The sequence below is a fragment of the Equus caballus genome, chromosome 11 (assembly GCF_041296265.1).
Source record: "Equus caballus isolate H_3958 breed thoroughbred chromosome 11, TB-T2T, whole genome shotgun sequence".
Taxonomy (NCBI): Eukaryota; Metazoa; Chordata; class Mammalia; order Perissodactyla; family Equidae; genus Equus; species Equus caballus.
Window position 1 is genome coordinate 23,399,383 of NC_091694.1, and position 27,930 is coordinate 23,427,312.

A 27,930-nucleotide genomic window follows, 5' to 3' on the forward strand; every position below is an offset into this window, starting at 1 on the left:
ATCCTTCGTCCAAGAGGAATTATGTAACAAAGCGTAGGCAGTTACTCAAAGATTTCCTGAAGTGAGCCAGAGAATAAGACGATTACGAGTCTCTGCTGTAGGATAGGTGTCTTAACTTGCCAGCCGTCTCTTAACTCGACCCCTTGGCGGGAGGCGGCGGCGCAGGTAGGTGGGTACGGGACCCATTCATAAAACCCTGGGCTCCCGGCCTGCTCCTCCCATTGGCCCTGGGGGAGAGGGGCGTGTCCCGCGGGTGGAGCGCGCCCGAGGCCCTGGGGAGTGGGAAGATCCACGCTCGGGTGGAGCGAGGGGGCGTTCCTTGGTTTTCCCGGCAGGACTTCCTTTTTCCCTTGCTGCGTTCCTCCTCTCTCCCCCGGGATGGGGATGGTACGTCCCACCCTCCTCGCATTCCCGCCCCTCCTCCCCTCCGGAGCAGTGGCGCCGCCGCCATCTTGGCACGTCAGGTTGAGGGAAAGAGCCAAAGCCCGGCTGTGAGGGGCCGGGACAGGGAGGCCCGCCCGCGGTAGACAGCGAGCCCTTCCCCGCCCCCGCCCCTCCCCGCTTCCGCGCGGGGCTTCGCGGCGCGCAGAGGCGGGCCCGGTTCCTGTCAGGCCCGGGGAGGAGGGGCGGGCGGGGCAGCCGCTGCCTCCCCGGGACGGGCGGTACCACCCAGGCGGGGAGGCGAGGGCCTGGCGACGGCAGGGCGGTGGCAGCGCCCGGGGGTGGGGTGCGGCGCGGGCCGGCCGGCTCCCTGGGGCGGGGCGGAGGGGGCGGGGCGTGGGGCGGACGGAACCACCGAGGCGGGGTGGGGAGGTAACGGGACGGGCGCGACCATGGCGCGCTGAGGGAGCGGGGGTGGGGATCGGTCCGGGGGAGGCCTGGGGCCGCTGGCTTGTGCGCCGTCTCGGCCGCCCCCCCTTTCGCCGCCGCCGCCGCCGCCGCCGCCCCGGGCATGTCGTCCAACTGCACCAGCACCACGGCGGTGGCGGTGGCGCCGCTCAGCGCCAGCAAGACCAAGACCAAGAAGAAGCATTTCGTGTGCCAGAAAGTGAAGCTATTCCGGGCCAGCGAGCCGATCCTCAGCGTCCTGATGTGGGGGGTGAACCACACGGTAACCAGCTCCCCCGCGCGCGCCCCTCCGAGCGCGGCCCCGCTGCTCGCACGCCCCCGGCATCCCCCCGCCCTCGCCCGGCGGGCTCTGCCAGTGACGCCTGCAACCCCTAGCCAAGCCACTTGCACGCCCACCCCACCCTTGCACGCCGTCCCGGCCGCGCGTGCACTCCCGCGCGCCACGCGAGGCCTGGTGTCGCCGACGGTGGTGCGCTGTCGTCTCCTCCCCTTGCCTCCAGCCCCTCCTGCGACTGGCGTGCTCGCTTCGGGCAGCCCGTGGAGCGCAGAGGGAAGGCCTGGGCGCGGTGGAATCGCTTTCATCCCTTCTCCCTCTCTTCTCGCCTCACCCTCTTTGCTGGAGGGGTTTTCCCCCTTGTTCCTTCGAACTGGCTACCAGCCCCCTGTCCAGTGGACAGAGCAAGTGGCATCGGCCTGCCTGAATATTCCTCTATTTCTGGTCGTTTGGTTGGTGTGACTGCTCAAAGTTTCCCATCCTCCAGCCCTCCTTACCCCTGGCTGTGGAAATCCTCCCTGGGTTTCCTTTTTTCTTCTTGAACAAGATGTATCAACTGGAGCAGCACAGGCTTCCTTGAAACACACTTTGCCAGGGGTCTTCTTGGGTTAGGGAGAAGAAAGAATGTAACCATTTGAAAGAAGGTGAGGCCTGATCATAAGGAGGACTATTCATAGTAGAAATAATGTGTCTTCCTGCATTCTCCTGTGGTCGTCAGAGACGTTCCCTTCTCATTTATTGAGCTTTCTGTTGTGTGGTCAAGAAAGGCATGATGATGGATATGATTAGCATGAGAAAGAGGTCCCCTGGATCCTTGGAGTGCTTTGAGATTCTCCAATGGTCCCTGTCAGGAAGTTGGAACCTAGCACATGTTTGAGCTGGACGACTCTGTTTATGTCCTGTTTGTTTAGAGTCTTTCTTCTTCCTCCTCCAACCACTTGCTCCTTGCCTTCTGACCCTTTCATTGTGAGTTCCTGCGCCAGGAATGAGCCGAAGAAGTAAAAGGACCTGAAACACCAACTTCACCAACTAAAAGTTTGGAATGAGGAAAATGAAGCTGTTGGCTTGGGTTTCCTGTGGTTTCCAGTTTTTTAGGCTCCCTGACTTTCCTGATCACTTGAAATTGCCTCCAAGACCAAATGATGCCAGAAGGACCTGGGGTCAGCAAGACTTTTTGTTTTGCTTTGGTAGAGGAGCCTTTGGCTGGAGATTGATGAACTTCATAGTCTGAGCCAGGATTTTAGATCTTTATCTCTAAAGCACTTGGGTATGGTGACGTCTTTGTTGGTTTCTTGGTCTTGGGTGGGTTACTGTTTTTAGTAACCTCACTGAAGTGAGGGTCATGGCCAGGGTAGAGAGTACCACTGGTTTAATGCCCAGACCTCCGGGGGCTGCTTCAGGCCAATAGTCCAGCAGAGTTTCTTCCTCCTGCTGCCTCAGGGTTCATCTGACAACATTGCAAAGGAAACTGGGTCATCAAAATGTGTGCCCTGTGTCCCTGTCTGGAAGTCAATCCTTGGTTTTGTTCTGCAGCCTGCTTCTCCCTAGAAAGCATCCTGTCTGTAAAGAACTGGTACAGGTCCGAGAGTCAGGAATATTGCAGTTAGCCAGAAGGGACTTTGGGTCCCTTATTGTATACATAAAGAAATGGAGTCCCCTGCTGGAAGATTAGCTCACCTGTGGCCACAGCAAAAGGGGCAGCTTGTTGTCCAGCACCGTGGGCTGTGGTGGCCAGTGGTGGTGCGTGAGTAGCAGGTCTCATTTTCTTTGACTCCCGTTCCTTGTTCTCTGTCTCAGCCAAGTGCCAGGATAGATGGGAGTTATGGTCTTGTTAGAGAACCTGAATGTATGCTCAGGAGTGTGTATGGTGCTTGGTTTTCTGATAGGCAAGCAATGAGTCTGCCCAAATGTGGGCATCAGATGGAAGCCTCTGAACGGCAGGTAGATAGATATCTTTGATTCCTACTCTCTAGGACTAGGTGGTCACCTTCTATTTTGCTAACGTTAAGAAAATTTGTTTGAGGGCTAGCTGGAGAGGCACTGACTTTCAGCAAGACCCATCCATGCCTCTGGGCATAATGAGCGAGTACCTCAGGGGACCACTGGGCACTGGACCAGGGGGCACTGGGCACCACTGCCCTGGACAGGCTGAGATTCAGAGGCCAGTTCGTCCCAGTTTTATTGCTTCATCTTGACCTGCAATAAGGTCTAGCAGTTAGGGTTCCTCATCTGGGAAATGGAGGCATCTCCCCAGAGGAAGGGTGTAAAATCTGCAGTTCTCTAGGGGTCAGGACTACATTGTTCTTGGTGGATTGCTAGCCTTCCTTCAGAAGCCCACCGTTGCAACTTTTTGCAATCTAAGCTTTCAGATGCTACCTTTTCTTTGATTCTATAGATTCATACCCATTTAGGCATTTAGGCCACGGTAGTCTGTGGCTGATGGTGTATGAGATATGAAGGATGGATATGTCTTTATAGCAGAAGTCGTTACTCTCTGATGAGGTGGCTGATTTACTTCTAGGTGGACAAAGAGGCCTTTGAGCTCAGTGTTGAACAGGAGCTCCTCTGGTGGACAGATGCAGCTCATGGTCTTTCTGGAGGAACACTGTGTGGGCAGGGAGAAAAATCGGAAGACTTTGACTCTGTCAGGGGAGAACTAATAAAGAGAGAAAACCAGTGTTTTAGCAGATGAAATATAGTTCAGAGGGTCTGGAGTTAGGAAAGAGGTGGCCTCGGAGAGGGGCATGGAGACCAGAGGAGGCAGACCTGGCTTGATACCTGTTGGCCATTTCAGGAACCAGGTACATGCGAAGCCTCCCCCAGGTGATCAGAAGGAATAGGAGCAGTTGACGGTAGCTGTGTTTAACCATTTGGGAAGCTGCCAGACTGTTCTTCAAAGTGACTGCACCATTTTATGTTTGCATCAGCAGTTGGGGGGGATGGGGGCTGGAGGGTGGAGTTCCAGTTTCTCCACATCCTTGCTAACACTTGTTATTGTCTGTCTTTATTTTTTTTTAAGATTGGCACCTGAAGTAACATCTGTTGCCAATCTTTTTTTTCTTTTTTTCTTTTTTATTCTTCTTCCCAAAGCCCCCAGTACATAGTTGTATATTCTAGTTGTAGGTCTTTCTGGTTGTGCTAAGTGGGACTCCGCCCCAGCATGGCCTGATGAGCAGTGCTAGGTCCCCGCCTAGGATCTGAACCGCTGAAACCCTGGGCCGCCAAAGTGGAACGTGGAGCGCACGAATTTAACCACTCGGCCATGGGGCGGGCTCTTATCTGTCTTCTTTATTATACCCATCCTAGTGGGTGTGAAATGTTATCTTATTGTGATTTTGCCTTGTCTTTCCTTGATAACTAATGATGTTGAGCATCTTTTCATGTGCTTATTGGCCATTTGTGTATTTTTATTGGAGAAATGTCTGTTAAGATCCTCTGCCCATTTAAAAAAAATTTTGCCCATTTTTAAATTGAGTTGTCTTTTTATAGTCATAAGAGTTTTTTATGTATTTTAGATACAAGTCCCTTATCAGCTATAGGATTTGCAAATATTTTATCCATGTAAACATTCTTTGGCTTGTCTTTTTCACTTTCTTTTTTTATGAGGACGATTAGCCCTCAGCTAACTGCTGCCAATCCTCCTCTTTTTTGCTGAGGAAGACTGGCCCTGAGCTAACATCCATGCCCATCTTCCACTACTTTATATGTGGGATGCCTACCACAGCATGGCATGCCAAGCAGTGCCATGTCCACACCCGGGATCCGAACCAGTGAACCCCAGGCTGCTGAAGTGGAACATGTGCACTTAACCGCTGCACCACTGGCCTGGCCCCCTTTTTCACTTTCTTGATGGTATCCTTTTATTTTTTCCTGAGGAAGATTCACCCTGAGCTAACATCTGTGCCAGTCTTCCTCTATTTTGTATGTGGGTTGCTGCCACAGCATGGCCACCAACAAGTGGTGTAGGTCCGTACCTGGGAGCCAAACTGAACCCAGGCTGCCGAAGCTGAGCGCTTTGAACTTAATGACTAGGCCACAGGGCTGATCCCTTGATGGTTTCTTTTGAAGCTCAAGTTTTTAATGTTGATGAAGTCCAATTTATCCATTTTCTTTGGTTGCTTGTGCTTTTGGTGTCATATCTAAGACTTTGCCTAACCCGAGGTCATGAAGATTTACTCCTATATTTCCTTCTAAGAAAACTCTTACAGTTTTAGCCTTTACATTTAGGTCTGTAATCCATTTTGAGTTAATTTTTGTATATGGTGAGAGGAACAGATTCATTCTTAAGTCTGCTCAGTTCTCTCCCTCATTCCACCCCTGTTCTGTCCACTCATTTTCTTTACTTAATGCAGACCCAGAACCTCCTTTACCTGCCTTTTCCTCTTGCCCTGCTACTTTAAAAATCTTTAGTAAATATTCCTGCACTAATGAGGCCTTTGGATGAAGTTGTCCTTCTGCAGGCCTTCCCACGTCACAGGGAACAGTGGGACTCACACAGGGGAAGGAGCAAGGTGTCGAAAGGAGGAATAAACCCAGGTGGATTTGTGGCACCTCTGGCTCTCTGTTCTTGCCGTCTTCCTCTCTGGAGTTTCATGTCTTGCTTGGACCTCCTTGGTCTCGGGAGTGTGTTTCCAAGCACATCATGTTTTCTGATGGGGCACGTAATAAATGATTGTCAGTGGTGGCCAGCCCATTGCTGAGCCACCCGCGGAACTCCTGGGACACGTCAGGAAGCCTGCATGCCCAGCCTACGCCTCCTGGGTAACAATTCCTATGAAGGTCACACAGAGAAGTGGAGGCTTCTGAAATCAGAAGTTCCCCAGACTGGAACGAGTGACTGAATTTTCATCTCCGGTAGGATCAGCATAGAGTGAACTCTCTGCTCCTAAGTTGTTGCTCACTCAGCTGGTTTAGACTCCTCATTATTTATGCTAATGGCTCATGGAGTTAATCGTGTGGATAATCCAAAAACCACTTACATGACGTGAGATACAACATACTTAGCATCCTAATGTATTGTATTTCGTATGATATTTGAATGAGTCTCCATTCCACAAGTGCACTTCTGCTGAAGATGAAAAAGGTTGGCCCAGAAGTGTGCTAGATAGTGAAGGAAAGACACAGCTTCCTGACACATTGCTTTAGTCATGACCTTTCTTGCCTCAGAAGTTTTAGTCAACTCCCCTTTGTCTACCAAATAAAGTTTGTTCTTCTCCCCCTGGCATTTGAGACTCTTTATGGAGGTCATAGCCTCAATAGCTAATAGTAATCTTTCCCATCGTCCAGATCATGAGCCTTTGGCATGGGCACACTAGCTTTGCTGTCTCTCTTCTCTTTATCCTAGTGTTAGCCATCTATCCCGCCATCCTTCATTTATTGCACAACTAGTATGTGACAGTCATTGTGCTGGGGGCATAAAAATGAATAAGATAATCTCTTCCTTCTACGGGCTCACAGCCTAGGGGAGAAATCAAACATGTAAACAAATAATTACCCAAGTGAATGTGACATTTCAAATATAAAGATGCACAGAGGAATTAGTAATTAATTCAGCCTGGCAAAGACAGGAAAGCTGTCTCAGAGGAAGTGTCTTTTAGCCAGATCTTGGATGGTTCTCTTAGCTTTATCCCTTCTTCTATTCTTACTGCCGCAGCCTATCACTTGAACTATTGTAATGGCCCCATAAATGGTCTTGCTGCTTCTTAACCTTGCCCTTTCCAATCCTTACTTGATTTTGATTCCAGAATTACGTTTCTGTGTCACTCATCTGATCATGTTAATTCCCAGACTTGAACCGGAGAGGACTTCCCATTGCCTGCATAGTCAAGTCCAAATTTATCATAGAGTGGACACACCTAAGTTCAAATCCAGGCTCTGCCCCTTAGGATAGCTTTGTAGTAGTGATTTTTCTCTCTGAGCTTCATTTTCTTCTCCTATAAAATGAGCATAACACTTTCCTTGCAGATTATTAGGTTAGAGGCAAGGAATGGAAAACACTGCCTCAGTCAAGGTAGCTATCCATAAGAAGGATTGCGCAGCCCAGACACACCTGTGAGCACATGTTGTCTCTGTGACCTTGAGCAAGGTACCCTGGACCTCTTTTGCAAAATCAGATTAATACTACTTTATGTGACTATTAAGTATTGGACATAATAGCATAGAACAGAGTATATATGATATATGTAATATATAATATATAATGTAAAGCACCAGCCACTTAAAGGCATTCAATAAATAGAAGCAGCTGCTATTTATTGATATTGATAATATGCTAGGCTGTTCACCTATCTTTCCTGTATTATCTCCCTTCACTCCTTAGTACCTCTGTCCTACCCTGCCAACCTCCAGTCCCCACCCCCCCACAGTGGGCGGTATACTTTCACAACTCTGAGGCTTGCTTCTGACTGTTCCCACGGCCTGGGATTCCCTTCCTTTCAACTACTATCCTCGGCCTTTCTCACATGGGTTTCTCTATAGCCTATTCTAGCCACCAACTCTCTCACTCCCACTCGCAGGCAGAATCAACCATTTCTTAATCTGTGTTTCCATCTCCCTTTATTCATAGCTCTGTAGCACTCATCACATTGTGTTAGTTACTTGTTGTCTGTCTTCCCAGCTAAACAGAGACCATGTCTTTTTGTTTTTGTATCCCCAGCTTCTGGCACGGTACTGGCATATAGTAAGGCCCTCGATACATTGAGTAGAAGTAAACTGAAAAGAAACTTGGCAGTCTGAGCCAGATCAGGAAAAATCTTAAACGCCAGGCTAAGGAGTTAAAACTTTCCCCTGAGGTTGGTGAGGAGCCTGGAAGACTTTTAAGTAGGGGCGTAACATGATCTTGTTGTGGATTCTTCCAGTGTCGAGTGCTCTTGGCAATACCAGGAGGGGCATTAGGTGCCCTGTTTCTAGCCTGATGTGTAAGGGCCAGGAGTCTGACTCTCTGAGCACACTAACCTTGCCCTCCTCTGAACGTCTGCTATTCTGGGCGTCTCTCCCTGTGTTCTCGCTCACTTGTGTACTGCTTGACTTCGAGTTTCACTGTCTCGTGAGTTTCTCTCATCTCCCTGGTAATGAGCTAAGCCTCCTACTTGTTTCGTGTGCACAGTGTGTGCAGCATTTCCCCTGCTGCCTGCCCCCTCCTCCCTAACATGAAATGAAGCATGTAGTAGGCATTTCAGTAAGTGCTTGTCCAATTGAAATTGAATAGAACTCTCTGGGGATATACAATTTAGCACAACTAAGAAAATAGTACCGCTAATCCCCAGAGTGAATCATCTACATGTGGCCCAGTGGAAATGAGGGGTGAGTCCACACAATTCAGATATATGGATTGTTCACCAATGTATTATCTCAGTTACAAATTTCCTGCTATTGGGTTGTATAGTCAAGAATAGAGATGAAGGGAGAACTAAAAACTGACCGTCTTAAAGCCATTCAAACTACACTGCAGTAAGAATTACACAGAGAATTATTGAGTAGAGCAGTCCTGAGTAGCTCCTGTTAGATTAATTCACCCTGGCTAAGGGGCAGTTGACCCCTCTCAAGCAAGGGTTTAGTCTTTTCTGGTTCTCTCAGTATCAAGCCCTGGCCTTGGCACCGAGTCTGGATTTTAGACTAACCCAGAATCAATTAGTACAGATACTAGAATGTTTTAGTAAATAACCATACTCTTTAAGCCAGTGGTATGTTCCTTCTAACATGGAGGTATGAGCTAGAAAAGGTAGAGTTACATAAGAGCCATGAACTTCCTAACTTTAACTCTCGAGCCAAACTGAATATGCCAGGAAAAGGGAAGTGGGACAGCTACTATGAATTGTTTCTTTTGGCAGAAAAATGAGGAGGTGGAATGGTTTCCTCCGTAGGCACACACTTAAGAATCAGCTTTTCTTGTGAGCATCCTTTGGAATGCAAATTGGCGTGGCCTTTTATTTTGTGGCCAGTTAGCCAATGGTGGGTATCAGAGACCTGGATGCTGAGAATTTTAAGTGCACAGTTTGATGAGTTTCAACAAATGTATGTACCCATGTAATCATCAACCCAAAACATATAGAACGTTTCTGTCACCCTAGAATCACCTCTCATTTCCCTTTATAGTCAACTCCCCCCAGCCCAACCCAGGCCACCTCTTACTGGATTTTTCTCACTACAGATTCCTGTTCTAGAATTTCATATAAATGGAATCGTACATTGTATACTCTTGTGTCTATGCCAGTCAGTTTTTGCCAGCAGTTTATTGAGCCTCTGCTCCACTGCCAACTTATGGTACTACCCTACTGCCCCTCCCCATGCACGTGCACTCATAGGTACGCCTCCTTAATTTCCCCATGAGTAAATTGGGTTTTTCACCAGCTCTAGGAAGGTATGGTTCCCCAGCCCGGTTACTGCATTAACTTCAACTTCCTCTATCTTCTGACATTTCTTAAAAGGTTTGGAACATAAAAGGGGCAGCAAATTAAATGCTATTTCCCCCCATTTATGCTCCTGGAAGAGTCCTAATGACTCTGGGTTATTCCCTCGCTGCCACATGGGGCCTCATTGAGATAATAGGATTTGCAAGGAAAGTATCTGGGAGACACAAGGCTGTGCTTCCTGCCCCCCCCCCCTTCCCCCCATCCATTAAGTCAGGACTAAGGTTTCCTCTGTAAATCCTGAATGCATTAGTGGCAACTGAGTTGAGGGTCAAATACTCTGCTGTGATGGGAGAGGACATCTGTGGCTAATTAGACCACTAATTGGCTCAGCTGGGGATGGAAAAGGGCAGTTTCTGCCCCCTCAGCTCTGCACCAGTGGGAAGCTAGCTCCCTGTCCAGCCTCCATCTCCCTGAAGGGGGATGAAAGACAACGAAAAGGTTTGTTTGCAGTGGGGCGAGGCAGCCTGCCCCATCTCCCCCAGTTCAGCATAAGGCAGGACATGGCTTTAGGAACGGACCCTGTGTTAATCAGGAGAGTAAGAGTGAGCCAGTGGCCAGATGTGTACCTCTTCTGCTCACTTTAAATTTAATCCTTTACTTTGGAGATGCATTATACACCCACACTAAACCCCTCCAGGTTTTTTCCTACCCCAAGCTGATTTCTTGAGTGACCTGCAATTTATATGATGATTCAAAGGCTTCAATTGATACTCATGTAGGTTGGGTGACATTTATTCATTAATCCATTTATTATTGCATTTGACAAATGCTTATATAGTGCCTGCCATATGCAAATCATGGTGCCAAGCACTGTGGGCCTCCAAAGATCAGTTAGATGATCTTTGCTTCCAAAAAATCAATAATATGATCTTGCCTAGCTTATAGTCTAGCAGGCAAGCTTGTGAGGTTTATAAGTATTAACTACAATATGAAGGAGGCTGTGAGATGCCTAAAAGATATTGGATACAAACAATGCTTCAGGAATTCCAAGATGGGAAAGAACGTTTATGGTCTAGAGAATCATGGAAAGCTTCACAGATGAGGTGCCTTTTGAGCTGAACCTTATCAAGTGGGGAGGATTTCTGTGGGTAGAGATGAGGTTGGGAAGTTATTTGAAGAGAAGAGCAGAAAAAACAACGGGGAGGGAATCCATGGACATGTTTTTGGTGAGATGGTGGCATCCACATTGTAGCATATTGTCTCTCTGAGGCAGGTGGCCTCCTGGCTGAGAACCTCACTTTGCCCTTGCTTTGCAGATTAATGAGCTGAGCAATGTCCCTGTCCCTGTCATGCTAATGCCGGATGACTTCAAAGCGTACAGCAAGATCAAGGTGGACAATCATCTCTTCAATAAGTAAGTTGCCAACTGAGTGGGCTCAGGTTTTGTGGGCAGTCCTTTCCCTCAAGGCGGAGAGCTTCTGAAACCTTGCACATGGCTAGCCAAGCCAGCACCTGGCAGGGTGTGACAGTGACACCTGGGTCACAGAGCTGAAAAACTGGCTGGGAAAATGCATTCATTATGTGCCTCCACCTTGTGTTGTCTTGTCCTCTCACTCCTTTATCAGCCTACCTCCAGTGTCCCTTGGGGCGTGTGTCTGGCCCACGGTGATTCATCCACGGCCAGTTTAGGTAAAAGTCAGCTGCTCAGGAGCTGAGATATCCAGTGTGAGGCTGACAGCAAGGGCCCTATCTTGATCTTAGTCTGAGGCAAGAAGCTGCCAGGCATGTTCCTGGCCTGGGATGCAGTGAAACTTTTCTCTCCAATTGATCCATGAACAGCAGGCTGAGCATGGTGCCCAGGGCTGCTATCTGAAGTACGTCTTCCCATTTTGTTCGTTATGCCTTCTTGAATTAACACCGGTATCTGAAGGTTGTCTCAGACTTTGTTGGAGCAGCCATCTCACCTGGCACAGACTGGAGTGGCTCTAAGCCCTCGGAGGCCTTGCTTTTTCATCCTACTGTGGGTCACCCTAGGAACTATTTGCTGCCCCGTTTTCCTCCTTTCTGCATTTGAATCCTGGTTCCACTCTCCATTGTCCCACAGTCCCCACCATCCTACCAGCTGGGCTTTGTCACCCCACCATTCCCAGACTGTTAGCCCGGAGGAGAAGCTTGATTTGAAAACATCCCTTAGTGGCCTCTCTCTGCCATAGTAAGTAATAACAGCATCTTATTCTAGAAGCCATCTGCCTTCATAGCTGCTGCTTGCTAAGTGACTACCTTTATAGGAGAAAAACTCTCCTTTGTTTCTCCTCTACTCTCACACTACTACCACACTTCATTTCTGACGCCAGACGTGTGGGTTTTCTACACGTCAAGCAATTCTGTAGGACACCAGCTGGGTGTCCTACAATTCAATTCAGTTCTGACCTTGTCTGCCTGGAGTTAGCATCAGGTCCCACAGTTAAGGGTTCAGTCCCACAAGACTGCCCCCCACCCCCCTCCCCCCCCCCGCCTTCAGATGCCAATCACAAATCCAGATTGTCACCTGTGCTTCTGACCAACCTGCTATAGGTCAGAGGTTCCCACAACCCTCCCCCTTGGGTTGGATTAATTTGCTCAAGTAGCTCACAGAACTCAGGAAAACAGTTTACTTAGTAGATTACCGGTTTACGTGCATAGGGCAAGATATGTGGGAAGGGGTGGGGAGCTTCCATGCCCTCTCTGGGTATACCACCCTCCCCCAGTCTCCATGTGTTAACCAATGTGGAAGCTCCTGAACCATGTCCTTTTGGATTTTTATGGAAGCTTCATTATGAAGGCATGACTGATTTAATCATTGACCATTGATGATTGATTCAGCCTTCGGCCTCTCTCCCCTCCCTGGAGGTCAGTGGTGTGGAACTGAAAGTTCCAACCCTCTAATCCTGGTAGGTTCCCCTGGCAACCAGCATCCATCCTTAGAGGCTTTCCAAAATTCACCTCATTAACATAAACTCAGGTGTGGTTGAAAGGGGCTTGTTATGAATAACAAAAGACACCTTTATTGCTCTTGTCACTTAGGAAATTCCAAGGGTTTTAGGAGCTCTGTGCAAGAAAAAGGGACAAAGACCAAATATATGTTTCGTATTATATCACAATATCACACCAGCTAAGGAAGGAGAGGCAGCCCTCGGCTCTGAGACAGGCAAGGAGGTGGTTCTGTCTCAGAGGTCAGGGCTCTGGAAGTGGGCATTGCACCATTGCCCGTTTCAGGGTCCATGGCCTCTCGTGAAGTTCCACCACCTTGACATCTTGGCCTGAAGCAGAGCATCCAATCTTTTATTTTCTTTTATATTTCTTTATTCCTTTTGTCCTTGCAATGACTGTTTATGTGCTGGTTATTAGACTGCAGTGTTATTTATTAGAAGACAGGGGTACGTAAGGCAGACCAGGCCCCTGTCTGCATGAGAAGCCACTGCTTTTTATTTCCTTGAAGTCTGTCATCCTGGAGTAACCAGAGGGACGTAGTTCTGAAAGGAAATTCGCAAGCAGAGTGACTACTGTAAAGATGGAGGATTTGGAGGAGGCATCCCTTCAAGGTGGTTCTCTCCCCTCCTTGGGGAGAGTCTGCGGATTGACCGAGGAGTGGAAAGAGTTGAGATTGGTACCAGTAGCCAGCAAACAAGGCTTTACTGAAAGATGGGATCCCAGTCAGCTGACTGAGAACCTCTTCGATCTACTGCACCCCTCTCCTCTGTCACACAGAAGCCTAGGGCAGGGTTTCCTGGCTGTAACCGTGTTCAGGATGTTTTGATAGGCACATCCTCAGAGGACAGGGCCCTTTGAGAAAGGCTTTCCCTTTAGCCGTTAGACTGACATTCACGTCACAGCAGCTGCGCACGTGCAGGCACCCACCTGTAGCAAGTACAGAGCTTATGAAGTGGGGCCTACACTCAGTCTCACTTCTCGGCATGTAAGGTTTTTTTCTTTAATGTAAATTTTATTGAAAGATAACATACACTCAAAAAAAGGACACAAATAGTAAGTATACAGCTAGATTAATTTTTTTCAAAGTGAACACAAGGGATGTAAAGTTTTTAAACCTTTATGTGCTCAGAATCACCTGGAGTGGTTGTTAAAAATGCAGATTTCCAGACTCACCTGCAGAACTTCTGAGGCCTTAGAAGCCTACATCTTAAGCACTGCAGATCGTTCAGATCCAGGTAACCTGTGGACCACACTTGGAGAAGTCCTGATGTGAGAATTAGGTGAGCAAGGAGAAGTTCACCGACATGTCTCTGCTCTTCCCTAGGGAGAACCTCCCCAGCCGCTTTAAGTTTAAGGAGTACTGCCCCATGGTGTTCCGAAATCTCCGGGAGAGGTTTGGGATTGATGATCAGGATTACCAGGTACGAGATGCCTGCAAAACTGGGAGGGTCAGAAAATGGAGTGGGGTCAGGAAGCCACAGGACAAGGAGAGAAAAAAAGTGTCTACCGTTCTTGTGCTGCGTCTTCCTGTCACGTTGTGCTCCAGCCCAGGCAGTCTTTGCCAGTGTTGGTGGGCTCTGCAGGGCTGAGGGCCTTAGAAGTGCTGATGATGCCTCGCAGGCTCAGGCTCCTCTCCCCGGGAGGGAGAGCAGTGGGAGGGAGAGGGGTCTGTGAAAGCTGCTTCATTTTAGTCTGACATTCCCAGTCTAGGCTGAAGAACCCTTCTCCTTCGTAGTTTGCCTTAAAAGAGAGAGAATTGTTGCCAGCGGGAGATGAGGCCTCTTAAAGCAGATAAGACAGATTAGAAAAGGAAGACTTCAAGGGTAGTGTAACCTCTTGCCAGGTATGAGTGCCACCTCCTAAACTTGTCCCCTGTCTGATGTTGGGAGGGGGGATAGGCAAGGCAGGGCAACTGCCCTCTTCGGGGGGTGATAGTGTCGCAGAGGCTTTGGCATGGTTTCTGTTACTTCTCCCCCTAGCACCTTCCTTGGTAGACAGCCTGGTGGTGAAGGTGGGAGAATTTTCCACTTCACCTGTGTAGCAGTAAGAAATATAGCTGAGTGTCAATTGTCTGTGGGGAAAAAGGAGTGTACAGCCTAGTGAAATCTAAAATGGATGCCCAAATCTTTTAAAATACTGTAATTCCTCCCTCCTCACTCCCAGTAAGCCTTTCAGAGAATAGTTCTCGAGAAGCAGAATGGGCCTCGGGTGAGCCTCCCCTGCCTCCCTCCTCCACTCCGGAGGGCCTGCCGCAAAGATGCGTGTCCTGAGGAGGAGATGCAGGGACTTGAACGAACAGGAATGTCTCTGTCTAGGAGGGACTGGGAGGTCCCTCCAGCCCCTCTGTTGGGACCCAATCTTGAGGTAAATCATGGCCTGATTGGACCCTGAGGTTTTCTGAAAGCGTCTTGCCATTATTGCATCCCCAGGTTGATGAGACATCTTCCCTCCACTGTGGCTCCTTCCCTTCTGCTTGGCCATCTAACCACATCCTCTCAGTGTCTGCATTTCTTCTCTGATAACCTTGTGGGCAAATGATTGTGCTCAGGACTGAAGTAGGGGCAGAGAGGACCGTGTTCAGGGAGGGGACTCTATACTCTTGGGCTACCAATGATTTAGAGAGTCAGGAAATGCTGCCTGGAAACGAGGTGGCAGTAGAAATGTACTTCCCAGATGGGCTTGAGGCCTGTCAGTCTTCCTGGTAGGAGGACCGGGCCGGGAGAATGAGGCCCGCAGGGATGTAGTCTACTCAACATTTCTGGACTGGGGACACCCTGTTTTGCGGGGTGCTCCTGTGATTTAGAAAGCCCCTCATGACTTCAAACTTCAGTTTCTCCCCTGAAGGTGATGCTCCCTCCTCCCCCAGGGTCTTGTGAGGAGGCAGTAGGTGAAGGGAAAGAGTAGAATCCTAGGTAAGAGAGGAGGAAAGGGCTTGGAGAGGAAGCATTTCGGTGAGCAGATCCCCACGTGTGTTTTCTTGGGAACAGGACATCTGGGATCTCCCTCTCTACCTTGCCTCCCAAAGATCTTCTTGCATCTGCTTGGGGAACACATCCCTTTGGTTGACACACACCTTCCCCTACTCCGGCTCTTGAGGCTTCTGCTGTCCTCTGATCCTAATGGTAATGGGGCCTCAAGAAGGAGCAGGGACAGAACCAGAAAAGCTCCCCAGAACTGCCTCATAGCCCTGTACCGACAAGCAGGAGTTTGAGGGGAGGGGAGAAGTGTTGGACGGAGAGGTGAGGACCAACTTCCTGCTTTGGGAAGGGTTTTACAGCATCAGGATACATACAGGGAAAAGAGATGACTGTATCCATTGCTTCTTTATGCTAGACTTCTTAAACTCCTCCTAAGTTTTGTCTTTGTCACTCCAAGAGACTGGGAAAATCATCTTGGTCAGCCTCTTGTGTTCCAGGTGAGGAAACTTAGGAGGAGAAAAGTTAAATGGCTCACCCAAAGTCATATCACGTGTGAGCGTCAGGGTTCGAATCCAGTCACCTAACGTCTGGCACCGAGTTTTAGTTCGTAGCATAGCTCTCTGGGATCAGAATGAAAGGAAATGGCTCACAGTCCTCCTCCCCTCCTAGTCAAGGATTAGGAGCAGGTGGTAAGGAACAACTCTTGTCACTCTTAGAAGACTTTTGGGAGAGATGTGAACTTCCCATGAGAAGGGGTGAATAAGGTCCCATCTGTCTCAGTGTTGTTGGCTTTAGAGTAATCTGGCCTGTGAGAGAAGACTCAGCAGAAGTCAGAGTCCTCGTTCCCCTCCCAAGACCAGCCCGCTTTTTTCTTGGTCCATCAGAATTCAGTGACGCGTAGTGCCCCTATCAACAGTGACAGCCAGGGCCGATGTGGCACACGTTTCCTCACCACCTATGACCGGCGCTTTGTCATCAAGACTGTGTCAAGTGAGGATGTGGCTGAGATGCACAACATCTTAAAGAAATACCACCAGGTATCGTGAGTCCTGAGCTTGGACAGTGGAGGACGGGTTAGAAGAGGGAGAAGAGCTGGAGCTTCGTGGGGAGGGATTGGTCCCCTCTGGTCCCGGCAGATGCCTCCTGATAACCGAGCAGTTGGCCCTCTCCCAGCACCATGTTTCTGTGAGGTGTTTCTGTGCCTACTTGAAAAAAAAAGAGAAATGAAGGCATGTTACTGACACAGTCCCAGGTGAACAGCTATTTCTTGTCAGAGTTGGGAAGTGTTCACGCTCTGGCACCTGCCTTATTTCTTCTAGAAGAGGTGCTGTGGGCTCGGCAGGGTTGCTTCTTTTCCCGGCCTGACTCTGCACTCCTCTGGGCCCTGTCCGTGAGAAAAGCAGGGGTGCGGTGGCACCATCTGAGGGCCTGTCCTAAGCCTAGTTGGCTCATCAGGGAAAGCTGGCTGCTCTCTGGGACACCTGGGAAGTGGTGACAGGGATTTCTGGTCTTTGGGAGCTACAGCAGAAAACCCCAGGGCATAGCATGGGTGAGAGCTTCTGGTGTGGAGACATTCTGTTTTCCCAGACAGCTGGGTCACAAACCTGCCTCTTCATCCCCTCTCTGCCCTTTGGCTTTCCCATTTTAGGCTGGCAGAGGAGATACAAGGCCTAGATCAGTGCTTTCCTGTGGTGGAACCCCAATAAAATGAAACCAAAGGGGCTGTGCACTGCTTGCTCAGCCTCACACTCTGCCATGCCAGTTGAGGATGGGGGTGGCTTTGCCTGTTGGAAGTCTGGGGAATGCCCATGACTTCAAGAACCCAATATGAAAACTACTAATCTAGAGGCTCGAATCCCAGGAGCGTTTCAGCCTGGGGAGAGCCCTGTCCATCCTGGCACCCTCATAGTTCCTTCACTTTGCCTCCTGTCCTCTCTTCCTTTCTAGTTCATAGTGGAGTGTCATGGCAACACCCTTTTGCCTCAGTTCTTGGGCATGTACCGCCTAACTGTGGATGGCGTAGAAACCTACATGGTGGTCACCAGGAACGTGTTCAGCCACCGGCTCACTGTCCACCGCAAGTATGACCTCAAGGTAAAGGGCTCTGTGTTTCCAGCTCTGTCTCTGGCTGCCCTCTCCCCGAGGCTCGGAGGGGCCACCACTTCAACCTCCACATGTGCCCTGGGAAAGCCAGAGCATATGTTTTGACATGCACAGGTGACTCTGGAGTTGATATGCCTAATTCTTGTGGGCCAAAGGCTGTTTGAAGTCCAGGTGACAGTAACAAGAGGTTATTTAAGCCCCAAATGTACCATATTTATGTAACAAGTGATGCTCTTCAACTCCTGTCAGTGGGATGTACACACTGAGGGCAGCAGTATGGGCACAGGCTGTGCTGACACACGCACTCTGGCATCTGTCCAGGCCCCATGGACTGACAGCACAAGTGTATTTCTAGACACCAAAAAGAACACACTTGTGACTGTGAACCACAGCGCTCCGTTGTTCTGGAACCTGGCTTCCTGACTTCCGTCACTTCACTGCCCCTCACTGCCTGCTGCAGCTGCATGGTCTCCTTTCCATTCCTGCAGAGCCTGTGCTCTCCTCCCCCAGGATCTCCCACGGGCTGCCGGGACTCTTCCCTCCCTGCCTGTTTCTCTGCCTCCACCTAATTCCTTCCTACCTTCCCTTCTGAGCTCAGCTCACATCACTTCTTCCAGGAGGCGGGCCTTGCCCCTCACCTCACCAGCCCAGCCCTGCCCCTGTGCTACATGCCTCAGTGTCCTCCCTCCTCCCCTGCCCACTTAGCATCACTGTCATTAATGGGTTAATTCCTCATGTAACTACTGCTCCCTTGTTAGAAGGAAGGTTCCCTGAGGGCAGGGACTGAATCTCCTACAGATTCAGGTTTCCTGAGCGGCTGTCTCATGCATAGCGAGAGCTCTGTGAACGGTCTGTGACAGAGGAAGCGAACGAGCTGCTGCCTCCTGCCCCTCTCGGATTCTAACCAGGCTGCTTCGCTTCACCTGCCTCCTTTCCCCAAAGACAGCTGCATGTTTTCTCGCTCAGTGGAGTTTGCCTCAGCTGGACTTCTCCTGATGGCTTTTATCCTTTCAGGGTTCCACTGTTGCCAGAGAAGCGAGTGACAAGGAGAAGGTATGCTGGGACCTGTGCTGATCAAGTGTGGAATGGGTCACTTGGAATCAGAGACACCTTCTGCCGGCCATCCTGTCCCTTCCTCCACCACAGCCTCTAGCCCAGTTCCCAATCATGCAGTCTGTGCACGTGAAACACTCTGTGTCACTAAGCACCTGCCTGTCCTCATCCTCTGCCTAGGCCTTGGTCTCTAGCCTTTTAGCTCTGCCCTTGCTGGGTTCTTCATGGTCCTGGAGGGCCGGCAGTTTCCATCTCACAGTCCAGCCTGAATCAGTGAGTGGCTGCCTGAGTCCTGAGGCAGTCCAGGCTCAGCAGGAAGGCACGCTTCGGTCAGTCCCGTATGCCACGTATTTGCCATCCCTGCCTGCCCGCAGCCCGGGGCGGTGGCCTCCTGTGCTGAGCTGTTGATTCAGCAGGTTGGCCGTCTGTGTGCTAAAGACCCTTCCCCTGTCTGTGCCATTGCCCCAGCAGAGGACTCCTTATGAATGAATCGGGCCACCCAGCCTAACACTGCTATTGCTCTCCCAGGCCAAGGACTTGCCGACATTCAAAGACAATGACTTCCTCAATGAAGGGCAGAAGCTGCATGTGGGAGAGGAGAGTAAAAAGAACTTCCTGGAAAAACTGAAACGGGACGTAGAGGTACTTACTAACCCTCATGGTCACCTTAGTTGAACAGGGCCCTCTCTCGTCCCCAGAGCAGAAGCCTCTTTAACCTTAAGAAAAATGGAATTCACTACTTTTCCTGAATATGAACAAAGGAAGGGTGATGATTTGAGCAGTGTGGGTAGTTATTTGCAACCTAAAGCTAGTGCAGATGAACGTTGCATTTGGGGGACACAGTTGGTGCCAGTAGAACCTTCCTGCCTCAGCTTGAGACACTTTCCCTCATCTCTTCACTCATCTATTGCAGCACCTTTTTCAAACTTCTTTTCTGGTGCTCTCCCCATAGTGGAGGGGGCATCCGGCCATCAGAGCGACAGGAAACCAGCTGTTAAGATCCACCAACCCTGTGGCTCTCTGACTCTGATTCTCCCCTTGCCAGCGCCCTTCTGGTTGGAATGGGACTTCCGGCCAGAAGTTCCTGTGGAGAAGTTCCTCTGGGGAGAACAGGTGCTCAATAGCGACTGTGCTCTCTGGGTCACCTGATAACTTGGTGTCTCCTATTTTAATAAATTGGGAGCCTGCTCATTAAAAACAAACTCTACAAACATTTCAAAAAATTTTATTTTTTTTATTGTGCTAAAATACACATAACATAAAATTTACCATCTTAACCATTTTTAAGTGTACAGTTCAGTGGCATTAAGTACACTCACATTGTCGTGCAGCCGTCACCACTATCCATCTCCAGAACTTTTCCATCTTCCCAAGCTGAAACTCTGTACCCATTAAACACTAGTTCCCCATTCCACCTTCTCCCCAGCCCCTGGCAACCACCATTCTACTTTCCGTCTCTATGAAATTGACTATTCTAGGAACCTCATAAGTGGAATCATATAAGATTTGTCCTTTGTGTCTGGCTTATTTCACTTACCATAATGTCTTCAAGGTTCATCCATGTTGTAGCATGTGTCAGAATTTTCTTCCTTTTTAAGGCTGAATAGTATTCCATTGTGTGTGTGTGTGTGTGTGTGTGTGTATATATATATATATATATATACACACACTACGTTTTGTTTACCTGTTCATCCATCACTGAACACTTGGTCTCTCAGTTAAGATTCTCCATAGAAACAGAATCAATAGGCTGTAGCTCTAGCCAGCTAGATGATTATTATAAGGAATTGGCTCACATGACTAATGAGGCTGACAAGTCCCAAGATCTGCAGTTGGCAAGCTACAGACACAGGAGAGCTAATCGAATGGTATAGTTTCACTCCAGAGGCTGGCAGGCTCAAGACCCAGGAAGAGCTGATGTTTCCGTCTGCATCTGAAGGCAGGAGAAAAACTGATGTCCCAGCTCAGAGGCAGTCAGGCAGGAGGAGTTCCCTTTTACTGGTAGGAGGATCAGCCTTTTTGTTCTATTGAGGCCTTCAACTGATTGGATGAGGCCCACCCACATTCGGGAGAGCAATCTGCTTTACTCAGTTTGCCAATTCAGATGTTAATTCCATCCATAAACTGCTTCACAGACACACCCAGAATAGTATTTGACCAAATGTCTCTGCACTTCGTGGCCCAGTCAAGTTGACACATAAAATTAACCATCACACTTGGATGCTTCATTGTGAGTAACGCTGCTGTGAACATGGGTTTTACAAACTTCTTTTTGCTAGGAAGCTTTTTTGTAATCACCCCCTACTGTATTTGTGCCTTGATGCTGATACTCACTTTGTCCAGAGTCTTTCTCCTCCCTTTCCTTCTTTCCTCCCTACTCTGCTTCTAAGAAGAATTTAAGGCAGTTTACGTAGTTTATTTTTCACTTGTATGTTGCTTTGTAAATGTTCTCAGGGGGTAGGAGGGGGTGTGGTTCATGGATTCCCTCTCTTCTGGGGCCCTGACCCCTTCTCCCTAGGCCTTGAGAAGGTCTTGTCTAGAGGAGTGTGGAATGGTGCCCCGCCTTTCCTTACTGAGGAGATTCTGCTGATCTATCATCAGGGCTTCTTGTGCTTTTCGTTGTGTTCTCGGTCTGTGCGTGGAGCTGCTCGGGTCCTATTATGATTCCCTTCCTAGTTCTCTAGTCACAGTGGTCAGTGGGACGGTTTCCTGGTGCTGCAGGCTCAGTTTGTGACCGTGGCAGAATGCCTGGCACGTGGCTGATGGTGGCTGCTGGCTTGTTCACATAGGATTTAGACCAATGACTCTGGCCTCATTACTAGCCAAGCTGGCATGCCAGCTGGCCATTTCCATCCTGTACCATTCCCACCCTCTGTTCTTCTCCAAGTGCTGGAGTCCTAGATCAGGAGACCTGAGACATCCTCCTGCTCACAACACCCATTGTATAGATGAGAAAACTGAGACTCGGCAAGGGGAAGCCACACGATGTGAGCTTCCTCCCTCAGTACCACATGGCCTCTTTTGACCTGAAGGGAAGGTGTTGAGAATGTTGGTTGGCTCTGACTCTCATTCTTATGTCGTGTTCCCTTTTCTTTTTCTCCCCGTTTTTACTCTTGACTGGTAAAGAAGCTGAATTGCATAGTTCTTCAAACTTTGCCTGTGACTCCCAGTTAGAAGTGCATTTTACCTTGCAACCCAACGTACGTACCATACAACACACAGACTGAAGTACTATGCATGCTTTCTTCCTGTTAGGCACTCTGATATTTTCTATCCTATTTTGTGGTATTTAGTAATAATAAAAAAAATCCTAGACCCAGCCAACTGAATTGGATTTAGGACTCATAATGGACTGAGATTCATGGTTTGAAAGACACTGCAGTGTTGCACCCATCTCCCCAGGCTCTTGCGCAGTGCAACCTTCCATTCTTTCTTTCCTCAGCTCGCCATGGCTTCTCATGATCCCAGACCGTACGGGCCGTCCTTCTTCCTGCCACGCTTCTCTGCCTTCAGGCCCGCAGCCTCTCCCTGCCTGACTCCTCTTCACCCGTCAGGCTCAGCTCAGCTCAGCTCCTCCTTTCCTCAGGGAGGCCCTCCCCAGTGCTCTGGACTCCCACAGCTCCTTGCCCTCGTGGAATAACTGTCTTCCCCATTAAACATTGAGCTCATCCAGGGCAGAGACTGATGTCTTATTCGCTGTTGTATTTCAGAATTGGAGAATTGAGTTGAATACTTCTTCTCCCCTTTCCAGATGCCACTGGGATGTTCCATGTAACCTCTTCCTTCCATCTCTCCTCCTCCCACCTCCCCTAGTTCCTGGCCCAGCTGAAGATCATGGACTACAGCCTTCTAGTGGGCATCCATGATGTGGACCGGGCAGAGCAGGAGGAGATGGAGGTGGAGGAGCGGGCAGAGGATGAGGAGTGTGAGAACGATGGGATGGGCGGCAACCTGCTCTGCTCCTATGGCACGCCTCCAGACAGCCCTGGCAACCTCCTCAGCTTCCCTCGGTTCTTTGGTCCTGGGGAATTCGATCCCTCTGTTGATGTCTATGCCATGAAAAGCCATGAAAGTAAGTAGGAGCCTGCGCTTGCCCTGCCCACCCCTGGCCCCCATCCTCCCTTTCGGGTCCATTGTTGAGATGCCCCTGTGCGTATCTGGACTCTACCTTATTAATTGTTAACTTTGGCGTCTTTCTGTCTCCAGGCTTCTATACTGGGTCACCACCAGTAACTTTGTCTTCTGGGGCCCTGGGGTCCTTCTCTGTCAGGCCTTCCTTCACCCCTCTGCTTGTCCTGGATATCTGAGGCATGGTTCTGCTCTGGTTCATGGGATGGACAAAAGCTCATAAATACTGTCATGTCAACCCCACAGGGTAGCCATGAAAGTCAAATAAGAGAAGAGCTATGAAAGCTTCTGCAAATGACTCCAGTAGTCATTCCTTTTGTCAGATCCAAAATGATAGGGAGGCCTCTGGATCTCATATCTGAAGGCTGTGGACACAGCTACTTTCTGTTCTTCTCCCTGCTGCCTCTTCCTCCTTTCCTGCTTCCCCTCCCCCTTCAGGTGCCCCCAAGAAGGAGGTATATTTCATGGCCATCATCGATATCCTCACACCGTATGATGCTAAGAAGAAAGCTGCACATGCTGCCAAGACGGTGAAACATGGGGTGAGTTCTCCCTGTCTCCATCCAGGCCCAGTGGGGGGTCCTCCGACACCTGGGGAGGGTGGGCTTCGTGCTCTGAGGAGACACTCTCCTGCCCCCACCCCCAGGACAGAGAACCAGAAGAGCAGCCTGCCTGGTTGCCTGTTTTCTCTCCCTCCCATCTACACCCACCCCCTCCCTGTAGCCGGGTAGTATGCCCAACTTGTTTTTCCCCTGGTTCTCTGGCTCTCAGGGCCCTGAGCCCGTCCTGCTGGTAACAGCTTTGTTTACCTGCCTGTGCTGCTCCCCGGAGGCCTGTTTCCCCATGGACTTCAAGCTACTGTTCTCCACACAGGGGCCCCTCAGAGATCTGCAGCCTCTCGGCCACCTCCCCTCTGCCTTGCTCCTGCCGCAGTGGGTGCAGTCCTTGGTTGTGACTCAGAGGACTGGGGCCAGGGCAATTCTGAGACATGGCAACACTTCTTGTGGCCTGCCCAGTCTGGTGTTCAGCTCTAATGTGGAGCCGGAGGCTTCTGAATACCCGGGCCCCTCCCAGGCACAGCCCCCTGATTAGGGCCAAGGAGCTAGACCTGAGTCAGCCTCTGTGTATTACAGGCGGGGGCTGAGATCTCGACTGTGAACCCTGAGCAGTACTCCAAACGCTTCAACGAGTTCATGTCCAACATCCTGACGTAGTTACCTTCCACCTTCAGCCAGAGCCAGAGCGCTGGATGTGGGGTCGGGCTTGAAAGAGGGAGAGGGTGCATTTGGGCTAAGATGGGAGGGTGGGGAGCAGATTGGGGGGTAGGGGAGGGCTTTAGCAATGAGACTGCAGCCTGTGACACTGAGAGACTAGCTGGGGAGGAGGGGATGTGCTGTGTGTGCACGTGCTCACAGGATGTAGCCTCACCTGCTTACCCTTGATTTCCCTCCACTTGACCCAGGTTAAAAAGGGGTTTCCTTTTTGTTACCTTGTAACCTTTTAGGATACCTTGGGGCTAGAGATGACTTTGTGGGTTTATTTAGGTTTTGTTTCTGAAACTTTGTTGCCCCAGGTTTGCTATTGATAATGATGTATGTCATCACCCTATCCACCCTCCCCATCCCTGCCCTGCTCAGTTCCCTTCAGTTAAAGAGGCACCCCATAGACCCAGCCAAGGGTCCCTCAGAGCAAAGTGCTCTAACGCCAGAGGAGAGGAGGTTGGACACCTCAGCCCTGCTGCACTTGATCTTGTCTGGATTAACCTTTTAATTTTATGGAGTATCATGCACAGCTTCTTCCACCTTTCCACCTCAGAGCTGAGTGAAATGTTACATGATTCCTCCATCTAATGCTGTTGCCCCGGAGGAACACTCCAGATCAACGTCAGGCATCTTGGATCGGAATCAAAGACCTCAAAGGGGAGTGAGTTCATCCTCATGGGATGGTAGGGGGTGGGGGAGCTGCTGGGCTCTTGGACAGCTGGTTCTCAGAGAACCCTGTGATCCTCACCAAAGCCCCTGGGCTCTCTCGGCCCCTGGAGTTCAGATGTCCTCTCTCTAAAGTCTGCTTCCCACTGGATCAAGAGGAAGGCACCTTTGGATGTGACAGAACCCTCGTGCTAAAGTGGTTATTTTCCCTTGGGGAAACCCCGGAAACTGATGAATATCAAATGAGGTCTTGTGTCCTCCATTCAGTGACTTCCTTCTGACCTTCTTCCAGGCACCCACACTTGTAGATGAGCTTTTAGCTGGGGGCAGATCTCCAGGCACCTGGGGTGCTCCTTGCAGAGATACCTCTTCAAGCCCCATGGCTACCATGTAGGTAATCTGACTCCTTGTGCCTGTGGTTTGTCACCTGGATGGTTATGGCCAGCAGGGACTGGCGCCCTCCATCTTGGAGTGTGGTGGCCAAGCCTGAGGTTGCTTCTGAGTCTCTGGAGGGTGTGACCCGGGAAATCCAATTTGGAGGCTTGATGTGGGGTTCGACCTGGCCCGCAACCCCGGGGCTGTTTTTCCTTGATGCCCCCCCGCCAGACTTAGCAATTCTGCTACCCACGGCTTCCTCAGAAGTGCCATCCTGCAGCTTCCTTCAGAATCTCCACCCACCTTCTGAGCCTGCTACCCAGGCCTCAGAATTGAGCCGTGTATGTGGGTCCGTGATGCCATCAGAGCAGTCTGGTCTGGCTAGGAGAGAAAACGGCCCTGCACTGGAGGAGGTACATTCCTGCATCTTCTCACCTCCTCACCAGGAACTGGGCATTTGGGATGAGATATGATAAAACTTGTAGATAACCCCGCACATGGGAAGAAAGTTTGTGGAACCATTTTGAATGAATGGATTGGTTTCTTGTGGCTCCCTCCAAACTTGGCCAAGCTCAGCTTCTGGAGCAGGAACCAGCACCGTCTCGGTGCCCTACCTGCAGCATTGTGTCAGTGAGGAATGGAGACAGCATTCTTGGACTCCACTGGGGCTGCCAGAACCCTTCTGGAAGAGGCAGACGGGCTCCAACAACTGCCCTGGCCCCAGGAAGGGGCCATAGGTAGCTCTGAACATCAGCAGCGAGACCACGAAGTGACTTGGAGAAGAACTTGGAACCAAGTGGCTCATGGAGAAAACAGATTTGACTTAGGAAGGGATTATGTAGGAATAATGTTTGGACTTGATTTCCCCACCTCCTAATCAAGAATGAAAATTTGGATCTGCTCCTAGTCAGGCCCAGCATCTCCGAAGCTTGGCAGGCTGTCTCCCAGCAGCCTCCACAGGCTTGGGCTCCCACCGGCTTCTGCATTTGGTCTGCTGATCATGTTGCCATAATGTGTACGAAAAGCGTAACACCATCTATCAGTTAAAGATGAGCTACCAGGTCTCTAACTTCTTTAACATTGAGTTTTTGTGGGTTTTTTTGTATATTGTTTACATTTTGAGAGGTAGCATTCTGTTTTAAATGCTTTTTGTTCTTCTGACAGTATTGTTGATTGGGTCGAAACATTTGAGCTGTGGTTTGGTGGATTTTAGGTTTTTTTTTTTTAAAGGTCATTTTCTGTACTATCTTCAGATTGGTTTGGCCCTCTAATTCCTTTGGCACTCAAATGTTTAAAAGCTATTTATCTTGGTTTATACAAGTTTTCTTGCTCTTCTTTTTGTAATGATGAAGATATTATGTTTGGTTTGCAGTCTGAATATAGAGAAAGTGAACTGATCCCCAAGCTTTTGTCTGCCCCCACTCTTTTTTCCAAGTCCCGCCTTTCCCTCATTGGGCAGTAAGGCATCCGAGGGGAAGTGCCTGCCCTCAACCTCCCTCTTTGGAGCCATGAAGAAAGGCTGAATCGTCTTACGCCATCTTGGAATACCTTTGGGTCTCCCAAGGACAAAGGTATAAGAATAGGACATGGCTGACTGGGTGAGGCGTAGATGGGGATGAGGGCGGGATTCCTCTCCCTTCCCTCCCTCTACCATTTCACCAGTCACAGCTTCTCCCGTCCTGCCCCACCCCTCTTCTCTGAAAGTCCATGGCTGAGAAAACTGTGGTCTCCCAGCCAACGTGAGGAGTCTGAAAACTCCGCTTAGACCACTAGGTGAAGGCCTCTGGCCCTTGTTCCTGTTAATGAACCACTGAGTCTTTGTCCCCCAGTGCAAGCTCCTTCCCTGTGCCTGCGGTGTGGGGGTTACGGGGCAGGCAGGGAAGCCAGCAGTTGCAGGAGCACAGACTGAAGCAGTGCTCCATCTCTCCTTATCTAGCTCAGGGGTTACTGGTCTGTGGCAGGTGCCACGAGTCGCCCCTGTGGCTGTTCTCAGTGGCACTCTCTCACACAGGCAGCTCTTCTTCCTCCCCTCACCCTCTTCCTACTTCACTTGTTTCTCTTGCCTGTGCTTTAGGCCTCAAACAGGTCGCCTGGCCGTGCTCGGGGCTTGGGACTACAGACTCCTGCCCTAGTGACTTTCCCCTCTTCACAGTCTGCCAGGGCCTGCCCTGGGGGAGCTGGACCAAAGACCCAGGACTTCTCTCAGTAGCCAATCCCACCCCCCAGTTGTTTCTACCAATTCAAGTTGGGAGAGAGAAAAACCTTCAGCACTCGCCAGCGTTTGAGCTACTCAAGTGTTAGGGGCTGGAAGGGACAGTGTTTAAACACTCTTAGAGCTCTGGCCTTAGACCTTGGCTCCCCCGGCTCTAGGGACCTCACTTCTGACAAATGTGGGGAGTGGGGTGCAGCCTGAGCACAGGAATCAAAGGGAAAACACATTCAAACAACTGCCCCCAAATCTACCAGCCATCTGCAGGGGCAGTGACGTGCCCAAGCCTTCCTCTGAGATGGCCGCTTGCGAAGGGAAGACAGGCCCGCCTGTCTCCTGCGGCTTGTGCTGAGATCCTTCGGAAGCTGGGGAAGAAACTTCCAGAGGAGCCCTTTCCCCTTGCTCAGAGCCATTTTGTGAGGAAGTGGGAACCAACAACCTTTGTGGGGAGGCCCGGTGCTGCTCAGCACACCCAAGCATCGGGTCAGGTCATGTAATAAAGAAAATGTGAATGAAGTTTAGATTCACCTTTTGGGGGAGCAGGATGAACTACCGGCCCATCATGTGTGTGACTTCTCAATTTCCCACTGCAATTTCCATTTTTTAAATAGGAATTTTCAACCCCCTGTGCTTGTCTAATGTCTGCTCGGAACAGTTCGAGACCCTGTTACTGTTTTAAAATGCATGCATGTTAAGATGAATCTCCAACCCGAGGCAAAAATAAAACTCAGAAAGTTTTGTGTACACATTTGTCACGTGTGTCTTTTGGAAG

At 49.9% G+C, this 27,930-nt stretch overlaps 1 protein-coding gene across 3 annotated transcripts; it reads left to right on the plus strand.

Annotated features, from left to right (window-relative positions):
- Nucleotides 1-15: 15 nt before the first annotated feature.
- PIP4K2B (phosphatidylinositol-5-phosphate 4-kinase type 2 beta) lies at nucleotides 16-27,902 on the plus strand. 3 transcript variants are annotated; one of them, XM_070227416.1, is made up of 10 exons: nucleotides 16-165; nucleotides 10,791-10,888; nucleotides 13,769-13,865; nucleotides 16,247-16,399; nucleotides 17,310-17,456; nucleotides 18,480-18,518; nucleotides 19,047-19,160; nucleotides 22,332-22,590; nucleotides 23,085-23,188; nucleotides 23,780-27,902. In XM_070227416.1, exons 2-10 carry the CDS (start codon nucleotides 10,824-10,826, stop codon nucleotides 23,858-23,860), a joined length of 1,059 nt encoding a protein of 352 aa, XP_070083517.1. In that variant the 5' UTR covers nucleotides 16-165; nucleotides 10,791-10,823; the 3' UTR covers nucleotides 23,861-27,902. The 3 variants fall into 3 exon arrangements, with proteins under 3 accessions (XP_070083517.1, XP_023508396.1, XP_023508395.1); XM_023652628.2 differs by lacking the exon at nucleotides 16-165 and adding an exon at nucleotides 255-387; XM_023652627.2 differs by lacking the exon at nucleotides 16-165 and adding an exon at nucleotides 773-1,111.
- The last annotated feature ends 28 nt before the right edge of the window (nucleotides 27,903-27,930 follow it).